Consider the following 16,169-nt stretch of genomic DNA (forward strand, 5'->3'; position numbering starts at 1 on the left):
TCAGATCACACCCTGATGTGCTTATAATGACTGTGAGATCGCTCCATGCAAGCACCAGCAATACAAGGCACACCAAATATTACATCTATGCCCAACTTTAATAAAATGGGATCGTCAAAAGAAAATGTATTTCCTATCGGCTGTAATGAAATGAGGCCATTTTTTGTTTTTCAGAATCCAGTTAATGCAGTATGTGATCTATGGGATTGCTTCCTTCTTCTTCCTGTATGGAATCATTCTGCTGGCAGAGGGTTTCTACACTACCAGCGCAGTGAAGGAAATGCACAGTGAATTTAAAACCACGGCTTGTGGACGATGCATCAGTGGCATGGTGAGAATATGTTTCATGGTAAAAGTGATTGCATTCACCTTCGAAAGTGATGCAAATTAGACGGGACTGTTCGTTTTCGAACTGAATATGCCAGTAGGACCAAACATTGATGTGGTGATTTCTGTATCATCTTGTTTTCTTACTTGTGTATCCTGTATCTTTGAATTTTGGGAAATGCCAGGCACTAAGTGTCCCCATAGCCTGCACAGCCTAATACGTGTTTTAGTGTATGTAAATAAGCAAGAGGTATTTGTTCCATCTTCCTTATTTGCAGATTTTCCGGAAGAGCATGAATGGCCTTATAAGTCTCTCACAACCTTCTAGGTGCTCTCCTTAAGGAGTAACCATACCTTTCCCAACCCACATCATAGGCCTCTCACTAGCCAAGCCAGAAACCTACTGCACACTATTGAGGAGTAAAAACCCTCAAACCGCTGTCTGTGTATGGATTCTGGTTTGGTTTTCAATTCACAGTCATTGTTATAAGGCTTCTCTAAAGAATCTGGCATAGAGTTGCAGGAATTCTGCCTTCCAATAGGTGGTGCTGCAGAGGTATTTGTTCCATCTTTCTTATTTGCATACATTTCCCAGAGAAGCATCCATGGCCTTATAAGGCTCCTCACACACCTTCTAGGTGCTCTCCTTAAGGAGAAATAATATATTCTTCCCGAACTTAATGAATTTATACTTGCTACCTGGCTTTTATACTTCTTTTCAACTGACATCTACATTATCGTCATCATCATGGGTGTTCTGTAACATCCCCATTGACATATGCCATTCAGCTGCCTACAAACTCCTGTCACATCCTCATGCACCTTACAGTGGCCTTGTACAGCTACGCACAAAGAGGAATACACACTAAACCTTATTTCTGACCAACCTCTGCTCCTTATCTCATTGCTCTTACATCCTTGTAGGAACCATAAGTGTCTTTCATATTATGTTTTCAGTAAGCAAAACAAAGTAATCTTGTAGATATGATGCCTTTTTAATGGTGAATACAAAATGCTATAGCAAGTCTTGAAAACTACTTGGATTTCTACATCAGGCAAATAACAGACATGGTTGTGATTAATTTCTGTTTAAAGGGAACTTGTCACATTCCCACAGCAGTATAAACTAAGTTATGATGCTGTTAAGGAACATGACAGAGTCGGGTGTGGTATTTTTTATACTTTCCTGTTCCCTGGTTCCTCTGGTGTCCGCCACTGAAAATCAAGCATGGAACTGAAAATCTGACTATTCCCATAAAAGTCTATTTTCAGGGCTGAATGCAATCTTTAGTGTCGGTCACCGGAAGAACCAGAAAACAAGTGAGAATAAAGAAAGAACCTCTCCCTGTTATGTCCCCTAACGGCATCATAACTTATGGTGGTGTAGAAATGTGACAAGTTCCCTTTAAAACTATAACAGAACAGGATGAGCCGAAGAGCAAATCCATAGTTCGCACACTACTCAGTACTCTTCCACCCCCCACCCCATATCCATTATCTCCAGCATTTCTAATGAAAAAAGCTTTCCACCGTACTATCCAAGTTGCATCTTGCCTCCTGCACCCTTGACCCAATTCCATCTCATCCCCAACCTTACCACTGTGTTCATCTTGGCCCTAACAAACTCTTCAACCTAATTGCTTCTTCACTTCCTCATTTAAACCTCACGCTTATCCTTAAGAAGCCATCCCTCAACTCATCCTCACTGTTCTGCTACTGTCCCATCGAATACTGCCATTCCTCACCACGGACCCGCTAAAGACACTCATGGTTGCCTTCATCCACTTTCGACTCGACTACTGCAACTCGCTATTCATTGGCCTCCCCCGCACTAGACTCGCTCCACTCCAATCCATACTAAATGTGGCAGCTAGGCTCATTTTTCTATCCAGCCGTTATTCAGATGCTTCTGCATTATGCCAGTTGCTGCATTGGCTGCCCATCCACTGCAGAACTAAATTTAAACTCCTCAACCTCACCCACATAGCTTTGCATGGCGCCGCGCCACCATACATCTCCTCCCTCCTATCCATACACCACCCAGCCAGCTCATTTCGATCTGCTAACACTCAGACTAAACACCCCTCTAATACGAAATTCACCTGCTCGCCTTCAGGACTTCACCAGAGCAGCACCCATCCTCTGGAACGCTCTACCGTAAGGCATCTGGACAATTCCCGATACACGAAATTTCAAACACTCCTTAATAACGCACCTCTTCAGGGAGGCATACCAAATCCCCTGACCTAGTCCCCCGCCCCTCCCTATGGCTCCCCACACCTTCCACCCTGCCTATTACATACGTCCTCTACCCCTGCACCTCTTTACCGCCCCACCCCGTTTGCGCTCTAATAACTGATTTCCACATGAAATCCCCTACTGCCTGTGTTCCCCATGCCTCACTTCCCCCCCTCCCTCTTGTACCACCCCTACCCCATTTGTTTCAAATGGATTGTATTTCCCACTATAATTGTTGTACTGTTTGCATTTCTCCCATAATTGAAAGCGCTACGGAATAAGTTGGCGCTATACAAATAAAGATTATTATCTCACTATTCCTATTTCCCTTTTAACTCTTTGAGCAATATGTCCATCTTTAACTGTCCTACCAACTCTCCTCTAAATCAATCTGACTTCTGAGCCCACAATTCTACGGAAACCACCACAGCCAAAGTCTTCAATATCTGAAAGCTCTGACAGCAGATAATTAGTCAATGCTTCTCCTTCTAGACCTGTCCTCTGTTTATCAACCACTCCCTACTATTACAAACTCTTATCCCTCAGTATCAACTTTGCCCTCTCTTGGATCTTCTCATGTTACCAATCAAACATGTAGGCCGTCTTATCACGTAATATAAATGTTACGGAATTACTGCAGTGGAATTTGCTGTGAAAATTCAGCTGAATTCAAAGAAAAGACGTGGAGGAGACTTCTAAAATCTCACTTACATGATACAGAAATTTTCCGCAACAAATCAGCAGCATTTTTGAAAAACACTGCAGATTCTAAATTTGTAGCATATCTACTTATGCTATGAAATGCAACCTTTGAAATACAATAATTAAAATCTGTAGCTTTTCTGCAATTAAAAACACAGCCAAATCTACACCATTTAGGCGCAGGTTTGGTCACCGCAGATTTACAGCCGATTTGCTATGGGTTTTCCACTTCAGAAATCCAGCAGCAGATAGGTGCCGTGTGAAGGTACTCTTTCTCCCCCCCCCCCCCCCCCCCCCCACTTGCACACCACATCGTTTCCTCACCCTCTCTCTGTTGGTGTCCCTCAAGGTTCTTCTGTTCCGGGAACCCCTGCTGTTCTCTACCTTTTAACCATTTATTATCTTTTCTCTTGTTTGCTCCTCACACAACTGTCTACAACAATTTTTCACTGCATCCTCCATATTGTAAACGTGCTATGCAAGCCAATCAGTTTCTCCCACTCCTTTAAAACCAACCTGAAAACCCACCTCCTCAGAAAAATCTACAACGTACAATAAACTCGACGCACTACACTACCATATGAGCAATGTCTACTCCTCCTCTCTATTTTTTCCTTCCTTCTCTTGTTGTTTCTAAAGGTGCCCATAAATTTTAGACTAAGCTTTGAAGAAAATGGACAATTTCAACTGAAACAATAATTCGTCAGGTGGAAATCAACATCAAATGATCAATCCAGCCGACTGGTAGCAGTCATTGTGTGGAAAGAAGTCTGCTATGTAGGAAATTTTCATCCAATTGGTGGATGAAAGCCCTCTCGTTCGTTGCTGGTGTTCTTGAACATGTATGTCCATCTTAAAAGATGGTGAAGGACAATATAAACTAAAATATGAATGGTCATGCCTGTTAAATGATCTTATGACAGATCCATCGTAACATCATGGCTAATCATTCCACTAGTGTGAGCAGAGAGCCCAAGATGAGTCATCCGAAAAAATTTAAAGTGTCATTAAATTAGCCTTATGTGTCCAGAGTATTTGGGTGGAGAAAAAAATTTAGGTGATTTTTGAATCTGGATTTTTTTGTTGTACTTATTTTCCTCTTATTCTATTTTATCAGTTTGTGTTCCTCACCTACATCTTGGGGGTGGCCTGGCTTGGAGTGTTTGGCTTTTCTGCCGTCCCTGTCTTCATGTTTTACAACATTCGATCATCTTGTGATGTTCTCAAAGCACTTCCTGTGAATTATACTACTGCCGCAGAACAGATATGTGTGGACATCAGGCAGTATGGTACGTACTTTTTCATTTAACGTTCTAGTCTTGCCTTGCGGTCTGTGGAAAACGACTTGTAACAGCCCTGTGGAGGATTGTGGATGATACAGAATAACAAACTAAGCACTACTCACAGATCAGATTCTAGTCCCCGATGCTCCAGCCAACAAAGTTGCTGCAGTGGTCCCGCACCTACGTTGGTTGAACGTTCATCGTTCAACTAACCACTGCAACCAATCAATGGCCTCAGCGGTCATGTATCAATCATGCAGACATGACTGGTGAGGTCAAAGATCGGCTGCAGCAATCATGTCAATGATGAACGGTACATGAGCGCTGCAGTAACTTTGTGGACAGAAGCATCTGCCCTTGACCCCAGGGACATCTGATCATGGAATAGTGCTTTGTTGCTGTGCCATCCCTAACCCCACTTTTTTCTGACTTTGGGAAAATCCCTTTAATAGTGTCATCACAAACTCCGTTGGGGAAAGGAATGCCTTCCCCCTACCTTCTTGATAGTAACTGAGCATAGTACTGCTGTAGGTTTCTGCAGAAAGAAACCAAAGCATGCAGGGGAAAAGTATACCCTCTTCCTTAAACTGTATGAATGTGGCATGGTTGAAGGAGCAGAAATGGATTATCAGAGTAAGATCTATAGCCAACGGATGGCAATAGATACTCTGGAAGGACCTCGATATAACTGATCATATAATTCTTAAGATTCACTAATGTTGATTCTGTTTAGTTGGACACATAGTCAGTGGTTGAGAGGACACAGAAATTTTTACAATAGGCTCACATAATTGTTTTTATACAGGAATCATTCCATGGAATGCCTTGCCTGGAAAAGCCTGTGGATCAGCACTGGAGAACATCTGCGAAACCCAGCAGGTACTTATCCCAAAATCCAATACTGAAGAGAAAATATGAAATCTGAGAAATGGAGATGTTTTTGGAGTTAAAAAAAAAAAATCTAAATTTTGAATCAACCTCTTAATACCAGATATTTTGTTACCAACCTTCTATGAAAAGCGCTTTGTTCTGTTTCCAGTGGGCACAGCCACCAGTGTTGCTTATTGTGGTGGTTGTGCAGGCACATAGCTTCCTCCCTCTATCTGGTCTTCCTTCTCTGAAACACAAAATGACTGTTTTTCCCCAGAGCTCCTTGTCTGACCAAGAGTACACTGATACTGGGTAACGTGAGGGCAGGCTGGGCATCAGCAGTGATCTGAGAGGGTCTTAAGAAACCAAGTTTTGAAAATTAAAAACTTGCATACCCATACCTAAAACTTCTGTCATAAAAAAAACTGTAAGACAACCCCTTTTAATTCTTCAAGGGGTTGTAAACCATTGATGGCTTTGTGAGGACAGGTCATCAATAGTAAAACGACTGAGGTCCCTTGCTGGCCACTCTTATCACTCAGCTGTTCTCTGGGTTATTAAGCTTGTTCACTGAGTAAATTTCTGCAGGAAATGGGGGCGATAGACTCCCACCTGTCTACTATTGATGACCTATCCTACCCCTTTAAACATATTATGGCATTATAATTAGTGTATAGTAATCCGATGTGTGTAGATGTTCCCCCAGTTGAGTTGCTACTTAATATAAGGCTATGCTTATATACTAAATGTTTTGTATGCATATTCTTAATGGAGTCTCTCCATTCCTTTCTAGTTCTACATGTCCTACCACCTCTTTATTGTGGCCTGTGCTGGGGCAGGTGCTACTGTTATTGCACTGGTGAGTATGAGTGAACTTTTAAATCATAAGTTATTGGTTATAGATATATTAAAGACTTTTCTGTGCACACATACTGTGTCCAAAGTGCTGTGCTCTCATTCAGTTGAGACTGAGCATCACACAAAAATGAAGGATTCCTGGCCATAAATACATAAGCTGTTTGAATTACTGATTCAGCATGAGTTTTAGCAGATATGATTTTTTTATGGATCGTATGTACGAGCCATGTATTTCCGGGTAGGAAGTAATGATTCCCATATTGTGCTTTGTTAGGACCAGTTCAGGTGTATGGTTATATTCCATAACAGTAAACAAGTATAGGTATACAAATGATGTCCAAAGCCAAACAAATGTTGGACCCAGGTTTACTCTTTAGGCCTCATGTCCACGGGGAAAATCAGGCCCGCTACGGATTCTCCATGGAGAATCCGTAGCGGGTCCCTCCTGCCCCACGGACATGAGGCATAAAAATAAGAATAAACTTGCCTCTCGCCCGCTCCGGATCTTCCCTTCGCCGCGGCTTCATCTTCTCTGCGTCGCGGCCGGATCTTCCTTCTTCGGCTCGGCGGATGCGCAGGGCACGTCGGTTATGTGCCCCGCGCATGCGCCGGCCCGAAGAAAAAAAGATTGAGCCGCGACGGAGATAAGATGAAGCCGCGGCGAAGGGAAGATCCGGAGCAAGTGAGTAAATTCCGATTTTGGTCTCCCGTGGATCCGGACGGCTTCCATAGGCTTCAATAGAAGCCCGCGGGAGACCCGCACGAAAATGGAGCATGGTCCAGATTTTTTCATGCTCCATTTTTTTTTAAAATCACTTTTATTGACCATCCGCGGGTATTTATCTACCCGCGGGTGGTCAATGCATCCCTATGGGTTGCGGATCCGCGCGCGGGAGAAGAGTTAAAATCCGCTGCGGATTTTAATTCTTCTTTTGCCCGTGGACATGAGGCCTTAACCATTGAAAAACGAGTTTACCGGCAAACTGGCTTAACAATGTATGGCAGTAGCATGGCTAAGGGTACACATAACTACATAATATAGGCAACTGACAAAAGCCAGCATTAATGCATCAGAGTAGCTAACATTCTACTATATTTCGTTTATAAGTCCAGGTATGCATCCATTTCAGAGCATTCATAGTATTGAGTCACTAGTCTTTCTGTGATCAAATTGCAGCATATTAGAGTTGAATGTATTAAAATATGACTTATTTCTAGACATGACATAGACCCTAATAATTCACAGAGCACATGAGAATTTTGGCAGTTTTTCCTTATTCAACCTCCACATTGTCATTCTGCAATTAGTTGCATTTCTTTTTTGTTATTAATTGATGTTGAGTCTTAGCTATGTAAAAGTGTGGTTTATATTAAGAATAAAGTATTAAGAATGAACCCTAAAAATCAGCAATTCAGTGTATCAGTCATATATTGTCCAGTATTTCTTATTGAGGAACACTATTACTATTGGTTGGATTAGCCAGGATTAACCCTTTTCAATCCACTGTCTGACGTCTGAAGACCTTCTGATTGAAGGCTGTACAGCTCCGATGTCGGAAGACGTCAGGCAGGGTATTACTGTAGATTACTGGCCGCTCTGTTGTCAGGGGCCTCTCCAGCATGTCACATACCGCAGTACTGGTTCTAGCCAGCAGATGGTGCCATTGTATAATGGCAGAAAGAGAAAGCCCCCCTAGAAAACCCTGAATCCAAAATTGGATTGCAAAGGGTTAAAGCCCACCCCCTCCCCCTTAACTCCACCCATATAATAGGAACCTTAATCACAATCTTCCCTTATCTTTAACATTTGAGAGTTTAGATGAGTGATTTCCAAGGCTGCGTGAGGCATTCCAGTGCCATATCTTACACTCCTTTTTATTTTGTTCTTTTCCACCAGCTGATCTACATGATGGCAACCACATATAACTATGCCGTTTTGAAGTTTAAGAGTCGGGAGGATTGCTGCACTAAATTCTAAACTTTTTTTTTTTTAGTCACATCATTAGAAAGACTGCATTGTTGTAGCTTAAACTACCACTGACACTCTGGACTAAACCAGTCTAGCATTTTCAATTTTATATGATTTTGTTTTTTTTTATTTTATTTTCCTTTTTGTATATAGCAAGTGTCACTCAATAGTATCATAGAGTAATATTAAAAATATATTGTATGTAAAACACAAGCATGAGATCTGGCTAAATTCTGTTACGTCAAATAAAGCTCATTCACTTGGCATCTGTTGAATGATGTCTGTAACGCGTGCCTTCTCTGCTTGTCCGACATCTTGCATACGGTACATTTATACACAAGTTGTTGGATGATCAGGGCAGATGGAGCTTCATTACTGCCACAGCTACATATACAGAATTATGTATTTTTGTACAAACTATTACTAACTAATAACAGAGCTAATTTTTCCTTAATTGCCCAAAATTAGTGGTAGGCGTGCTTGGAGTTTTTTTTTTCTTTTTTGCAAAATGCACTTGTACAGTTGACATAAATGTTGGTAACAGATAATTATTTATTAGCCAGATCTCAGAAAAAAAAGTGAGGCTAATAGGCCCTTGAGCACTAGATTCAAGACCAATGATTTGATATGCAAATTAATGGAGGAATTATTCGCTGGCCAAGCGAGGAAGAGACCAGGAAGTGATGTGTGGCAGGAAATAGTGCAGAGGAGGAAGTACTGTGTGACATAATTATCACTGGATACATGACATGGAAGTTTGAAAGAAGAATATAAGCACTAGCAATAAATTCATTTTATAACCTATTTTTGTAGTTGAATAAAGTGGCAATAAACACTAATTTGTGGCCTGCATGCTTCTGTGTATACATTTTTACCTCCACAGGTTCATTAATAGATGAAGAATAATTCAGGCGCCTTGCATCATTTCTATTCTCAAATGTACTGAGGTTTCCCTCACTTATATACATGCCTGTCAGATAAAATATCCCTTTTATATATCGTCAAAATAAAAATAATTTGTATCCTCTTAAGTTTGTTTTGAAGGATTTCTTGCTTTAACCAACTGGCAAAAATCACATTTTCTCTATAGATTCATTTTACGTCTGGCTTTCTAACTTCTTTAGTTGCTTTCCTCGCCCTTTAGTTTTTCCAACCATAGTAAACCAAGTGCATGCCTAAATATAAAGTTATTAATGTTCACTGCAGGGTTACAAAAGCCTATTAACTCTTGTGTATTATTATTAAACTACTACTACTATTAGTACTCTAATATCCTGCTTGCTTTGCCTCTTGACACGTTTACTAGCCATCGTGCTCACCCTTCTCTTGCAGATCCACTTCCTCATGGTTCTGGCTTCTAATTGGGCCTACTTAAAGGATGCGAGCAAAACTCAGGCTTACCAAGACATTAAAGCTAAAGAAGAACAAGAACTTCAAGACATCCAGTCACGGTCAAAAGAACAGCTTAATTCTTACACATAAAATCTTGCGTGACACAGCATGAAAAGCAGTAGGCTTTATGACTAATTGATTAATACAGATGTGTACCATTTAAGAAACCTGAACGAGCTACCGGATGTTATACGGTTTTAAAACTGCAGCGAGTAACATTCATTCTTTCCATATCCCATCCCACCCCATACTTTGTGATCTCAGGCGTTTTAAAATGAAGCACTTTATAAAGTGTCAAGTGTTTCCAGAGGAATACCCATTTCCTAAATAGTGGGAGCAGTTGTATAGACAGCGGGTTCATACTTGGTTCTCAGATCAAGTATTGGCATCTATCATGGTTATTTTTCATTCTGATCAGGTACATCTTAGATTTCTATAAAGTGTTGGCATTTTGAAATAAATCAATGCCCCCGAAAATATTTGTACATAGAATACTGATCCTTCCAAAACTTATATGGAAAGGAGCAGAAGTTTCAACCATCCATTGTGAATCAGGGACACCCATGTTTTGCTTCAGGTTTTCCCCTTTTATAGAGCACCAGTCATCGATATGCCATAGACACAAGTTGGTGAGCTGAACCCATACTATCAAGAATAAGCTAACCACTTCAGTGGAAACTTTTGTGGTATAAGGATCAAAATGCCCAAGGCCTTTTTTCATACGACCAGATTGTAGGCACTAGTTCCCTTTCAGAACTTTCTGCCAAGAGGAACGGAATCTCATCTTCTGGGATCCAGTCTTCTTTTTGGCAAAATCGGAAAAAAAAATCAGACGCGCACATAAGTACCTCAAAGTCTGCTCATGCTAATGAGACCTAACGCCGCCCTAGTAAGGTTCCTTGTTTCCTGGTGAATTGGAAGAGATTACCTGTTGAGCTAATGAGATGGTTATCTGCATTTTGTCTTTAGATGGGAGTACACGTTAACACATCTTAATTAATAGTGTAAGTCTTAGGTAACGATCAACAAAAATGACAGTGGTGAATTGAATATATAGTATTACATTGTTGCTGTAGGTCATTCCTATTTCTGTAGTTGATTGTGACTTTTGTTTTGACAGTTGCACTTCCGAAATATTAAAAAAAAAGGAAAAAAATGCGAAAAGAAACAAAATAACAAAAAATCCATACAAATGTGAACTGTACACAGTACATATATAGATAGTAATGTCCAGTCTACTTGACCTAAAGATATTACTAATTGTTAAAATGTTGACAGACAATGTTCAGGTATATTGTTTGGTTACAATCCTGAAAGGACATTTTTAGTTTTTGACAATTTTTTCAAAATTGAGGCGTATATTGTACTTAGAGAAAATTTGTTACCATAATAGCCTAGCTTTTTGTTGGAGCCAATGCATGGAAAACTCGTAATTCTTTCTACTGCAATGCAGGTGATTGTTCTAGCCCAGTGTCCTAATGTATGGATAATAAAGGCAATGTCTTAATTTTTTTCTATTCTGTGTAGTTGACTAAAGTTTTCTTTTTGAGATCCTGTTTAGTGTAATTATTTTTATGTAAAAAAGCATTTACCTTTTGCTATGTATAAATTTTTGTAACCTAACAGTGAATCAATATTTTCTATCAGTGCCAAGGGCTTCCTGTAGTTATATCCAAGTGTTATAATAAATATTTGTAGATAAACCACCTGCTTCTGTGCTTTAATGTTTTGTTTTCCCAACACGTCAGGTACTAGACATTTGTAAGGCTTTCTTATAAAGGACATTTAAAGTTAGAACTCTCGTATTTCAAGCAATATGTTAGGCCGTGCTCATATGAACGGATCGGATGTCGCAGGTGAATTTCCGCAACAGAAGACCTGCGATCATTCACGAAAATTGCGAATGGTCGCGGAAGATGGCAGTTGCGAGCGGTTTTTCGCGCGGATGAATACGTATTGTCCGCAAGGAAGAAAAAGCTCTCTCCCCCCTCCAGCCCGCATTCCGGCTTCTCTGTTTTCCTATGAAGTTGCGAGTGCTTCAGCTGCTCATATGCAATATTAATTACGTATGGGTGATGAAGCACTAGCATCCATTGACTTCAAGGGAGACTGTCTGTGCGGAATCCGCACTAAAATAGAGCATGATGCCATTCTTCTTCCGATTGCGGAATACGCAGTTGATACCTGCGAGTGTGAAGGAAAATCTGAAAAGAAATGGCTTTCAATGCCCGGGTTTTATTGCAGATATTCCACGTGGACGGCGATCGCTGAATCTGCAATTAAAATCTCTTTGTGTGAGACCCCCTAATAGATAAATTCTTCATTTAGATGAGTGTTTAATATATTCACGTGACCAATGATGCAAAAGACAGAGAACATTCTTGCTTATAAGATATCTAGGACTAAAGGCCCATTTACACAGAGCGATGATCGTTTGAGCGATAATCATTGCGTCTGAACGCGCGGCCATCGTGCACTGCTAACTGATCGTTAAATTTGGTCCAACCTAAAAATCGTTGTTCAGCCTTATCAGCAGTTCTCCACAGGGAGTGCTGATAGCATTGTTTCCCTGTGGAGAACAAAAGAACTGAAAGCAGATAGGAGCCCTCGGGCTATTAACTGCTTTCAGCTAAAGGCTTTATTGGCACACTTGATTGCTCTTAAGTAGCTACTTAATAGTTTATACAAAATGATTGGTCAAAGCTGTCACTTAAACTGTCATCTGAGCGATTATCGCTTCGTGTAAGTGGGCCTTAAGGCTGCTTTACCACTATGCAAGAAACAAATCGTAGCATGTTCTATCTGGCTGCGTTACCTCACCGGCCCCATTGAAAGCAATGGGAGAACTCTGCGATCCTCTGCTGCAGCTGTGACAGCTGCGGTGGGGATTCCCTTCATCTCTGCATCCCTGGGGAAATCACATGGACTCGGCCGGACAATCTCAGAGACAAAGATGGTCAGTTGCACTTTGTCATTTTTTATCATGATAAAGTGATTCACGGCCCGATCTCACCCTCGCCCATGTGAAATTAGCCTGAGGACTCACGTGGTGTACTTTTTCTGCTGAAGAACTCTGCAAATACATGGCAATTCTGCAGCAACATCCACACGTGGCATATATCACCTGTTCATAGGAGTGTAATCCACGTGAATTACACATTTTCACGGCATGCTAGTTTTTCTGCTATATTTTGATGGCTTTTTAATAACGCCATCCACATGTATTGTACTGTGATCTGCGGTGCAGATTCTGTAGCAAATTCACCATGTCTGACACATGGCCTTGTGCATTCTTTTTATTTATTGCATCAACATTTTAGAAAATACCACATTTTTAGTGTTGCAGTTTTTTCAGGCTTTCCCATGTGGTAGTAGTCTTATTGCGTTTTTAACGTTGCAAAGGGAATAGGCAGTTTGGTCACATAAATATGCAACGTATTTACGCGGCAAGCTGCATAGGCCTACGTGTGTGAGCCCTTAATGTATGAACAAAAAAACTTTGCTTGGAGGAAAAAAAGCCGAGAATTTGGTGTTTTTGTTTTGAGAAATTCACTTAAATGGGACTGAGTGGCAGTACGAGATGCCTCCAGTCATATACAGTAGAAGAGCCACTGTGCCTGTGGAAACAGCGGAGGGGACACTCGCTGAATACCACATCCCTTTAAAGAGTAACTGCACTCCTGTGAAACTTTTGAAATGTCAAAAGCTTTAATCAGTGGGGGGTCCTTGTTGGTGAGACCCCCACTGATCACTAGAAAATGAGCAGGCTGCTGTCTTCCCTTGTTTCTGGCTCCTCCCTGCAACTGAAAACTGCCACATAAGTAATAGACAGTGTCTATAAACCTCTGAGTCAGTCTTCAGCTGCTCAAGTGGGTATCACTGGCCAATCAACATAGCATGTAGTGGTGGTGATCTACTGATGCATACTAACACACAGTGTGCATCACAGTCAGAAGTGGTGCAACCATCTTTTTTTTTTGTCCAGGACCGGAGGGTAACTTTAAAAGGTTTTCCTGTTGGGTCCATGCCCATGGCTGTGTGTGCATGATGCCTTTGTCTCCTATTTCAGTGTCATCCTGCAGACTCTGGTTTCAGTAATTTATTGGGCACCCTAGTCAAAATACTATCACCTGTCTGCGAGTGACTGATCACATAACTGTGACTCTGTCACTGGGCTTCTGAGCTCCACCCCTGATCACATGATCGTGATGTCATCATAGGTCCTTTATGCCTGTACACTGAATGAGGGTTTTCATGTGATCAGTCACTGGGCTTCTGAGCACCACCCCTGATCACATGATTGTGATGTTATCACAGGTCCTTCATCCCTGTGCACTGAATGAGGGTTTTCATGTGATTTAGTCCACCAGGGGGCATATTTTTATATTCCACAAGACTTCTGCTCGATTCGCAACCTGATTGGTTGTTTGGGTTGGCTGATTCACAATTCCAGCAACCTGATTGGGTTGGCTGATTCACCAAACAACCAAACAACCAATCAGGTTGCGAATTGAGCAGAAGTCTTATGGAATATAAAAATATGCCACCGGGGCTCCATACGGCTGCTGTCAGGTGCTAAACAGTCAGTGCCAGTAATGACATCACAGTAGTGATCAGGGGTGGAGGTCAGAGCCCCGGTGATTGATCACATGACTGTGACATCATAACTGTCCTGCTCTGCTTGTTTCGAACCTGTCAATTCCAATCCCTTTCATGACATTATATTAGTAAGTCGCGCATTGCTCCACCCGAAACACTGGTACTATAATTTCCTAATAATTACTACTTTTCAGCTAAAGCTTAAGCAGGCAACCCCTTTTAGTAAATATTAACCGAACTTAAGAATGAAACATCTGTAGCAAACAAGCTGACCTTTTTCTCTTTATTTTAAAAAATTAACTTATTTCATATTGGAATAAAATACACAATAAAATCTTCATGATGTATCTCCGTAAGGGCCGCACATTCCAAACACTGTGATCAAAATATATATATCTAGGTCAGTCTTTGTAATGTTAATAGATTCCAGATCATTCACAGCATTCCTAAATCCTCCAAGACATTAGAAAGAAAGAATCTAGAACAAATCCTTCTACTTAGAATGCGTGGAAATGATTTCTCCAGATTTCTCCTATTCTAGTGAGTCACTTGTAGACACAGGGGTTAAAGACCTCAGAAAAAAGATATTCAATTAATTCAGTCATAAGAATTGGCCTTTGACAAAATTTCCACATCAAATAAAAACATGCTGTGCTGGTCACACAAATGATTAGTGTCAAAATTCAAAAGACTTGGATTCATCTTGAAGAGAGGAAATGACTGTTTACCAGAAGTCATCGTCTGCTTCTCCGGTGGAGTGAGCTGTGATGCTGAAAAGAGAGAGAAATTATCTTAATAGACAGAACAATGCATGGTTAGCCTCACAATTAGGTCATTTATACACATGGCACAGAGCAGAGGAGCACACAACATTGCTACACAGAGAATTTAATCACTTTCCAAGTGAAAACTTAGAAAATCTATTGGTTCATAATGGATTGTTGGGTCAGTAAAATGTGTGGAGATCAATTGTACAGACTAAGGATCTTTTCGCACAAATTCCTGTGCACCAGGACTACTTTCACATGAACAGATTGAGATATGAATCAAAGTACTGTTCCCAAGCAGAAAGAGGTTTATCAGGATTTAGGTCCGAATTGTGTCCTCTTTGTGTTGTATCAGTAGTACTTTTCATCGGTATTATCTATATTTCTACATCTATTGAAGCTATAGATTTGGGTCAAATATGAAGATAATTGCAAATCAAAATAATAAGCTGCATATTTTGTAAGCTCCAGTGAGATATATACAGTACTGATCAGCCATAACACTTCCTGTTATTCGCTACTGTCATAATCATAACCTGTAGAAAAAAGTTTCCATATTTGTACCACGTGGTGAATGCTGTAAAAATATAACTCCAAGCCCACAAAAAAACTATTCAATATAACAGGTACTAAAAACAAAAAGTCATCTTGTAAGATATAAGATCTTACACAGCTACATTGACAAAAAAAATAATAATTATCACTGCTGGAATGCAAAAGTGGAAACTATTTACTGGTTTTTCGTGACAACTAACTTTAGCTTTAAGGAGTTAAAAATGCACTTGGGCAACTGAGTTTTGTGCCAATTATATCGACTTGAGACGAAATCTGCAATGAGAAAAGTGACAATTCTCTTACGCCTATGACATCACCCAGGAAAGACCCCCTCCCATCTGGACAGGAAACAAAGTTCCTAGAGCTGCTTATAGCTAGGAAGACCCTTTAGCTTTTTTTTAGTTACTGTTCTCTGTCTATGGGATAGGCTGGGAAATGATTCCACTTTATTGCATTAAGAATATCCAGTAACGCACGACGTTTCGACCCGACAAAGGGTCTTTCTCTGCATTTTTAAAGAATAAGTATCCATCTCTGGTGCTGCTCGCTATTTTTCTTTTTTGAATTGATGACCTTTTGAGGACTCAAGGGAGTCGGGTCCTCCTGTGT

General features: G+C 40.7%; 2 protein-coding genes across 9 annotated transcripts in view; one reads left to right on the forward strand and one right to left on the reverse strand.

Moving 5' to 3' along the window:
• Positions 1-11,342, forward strand: part of GPM6B (glycoprotein M6B) — a 127,769-nt gene extending 116,427 nt beyond the window's left edge. For 4 of the 6 annotated variants that reach the window (XM_066578437.1, XM_066578410.1, XM_066578403.1 and 1 more), the window contains 5 exons: positions 175-331; positions 4,385-4,556; positions 5,356-5,429; positions 6,214-6,279; positions 9,580-11,342. In XM_066578437.1, coding sequence (XP_066434534.1) covers positions 175-331; positions 4,385-4,556; positions 5,356-5,429; positions 6,214-6,279; positions 9,580-9,729 — 619 coding nt within the window. In that variant the 3' untranslated portion in view covers positions 9,730-11,342. Of the gene's footprint in view, positions 1-174; positions 332-4,384; positions 4,557-5,355; positions 5,430-6,213; positions 6,280-8,175; positions 9,087-9,579 lie in introns of those variants that run through there. The other 2 variants (XM_066578420.1, XM_066578444.1) reach the window with 1 other exon arrangement.
• Positions 11,343-14,493: 3,151 nt separating this feature from the next.
• Positions 14,494-16,169, reverse strand: part of OFD1 (OFD1 centriole and centriolar satellite protein) — a 71,727-nt gene continuing 70,051 nt past the window's right edge. For all 3 annotated transcript variants that reach the window (XM_066578466.1, XM_066578457.1, XM_066578474.1), the window contains one exon: positions 14,494-15,008. In XM_066578466.1, coding sequence (XP_066434563.1) covers positions 14,963-15,008 — 46 coding nt within the window. In that variant the 3' untranslated portion in view covers positions 14,494-14,962. The remainder of the gene's footprint in view (positions 15,009-16,169) is intronic.

The sequence above is a fragment of the Eleutherodactylus coqui genome, chromosome 1 (assembly GCF_035609145.1).
Source record: "Eleutherodactylus coqui strain aEleCoq1 chromosome 1, aEleCoq1.hap1, whole genome shotgun sequence".
NCBI lineage: Eukaryota > Metazoa > Chordata > Amphibia > Anura > Eleutherodactylidae > Eleutherodactylus > Eleutherodactylus coqui.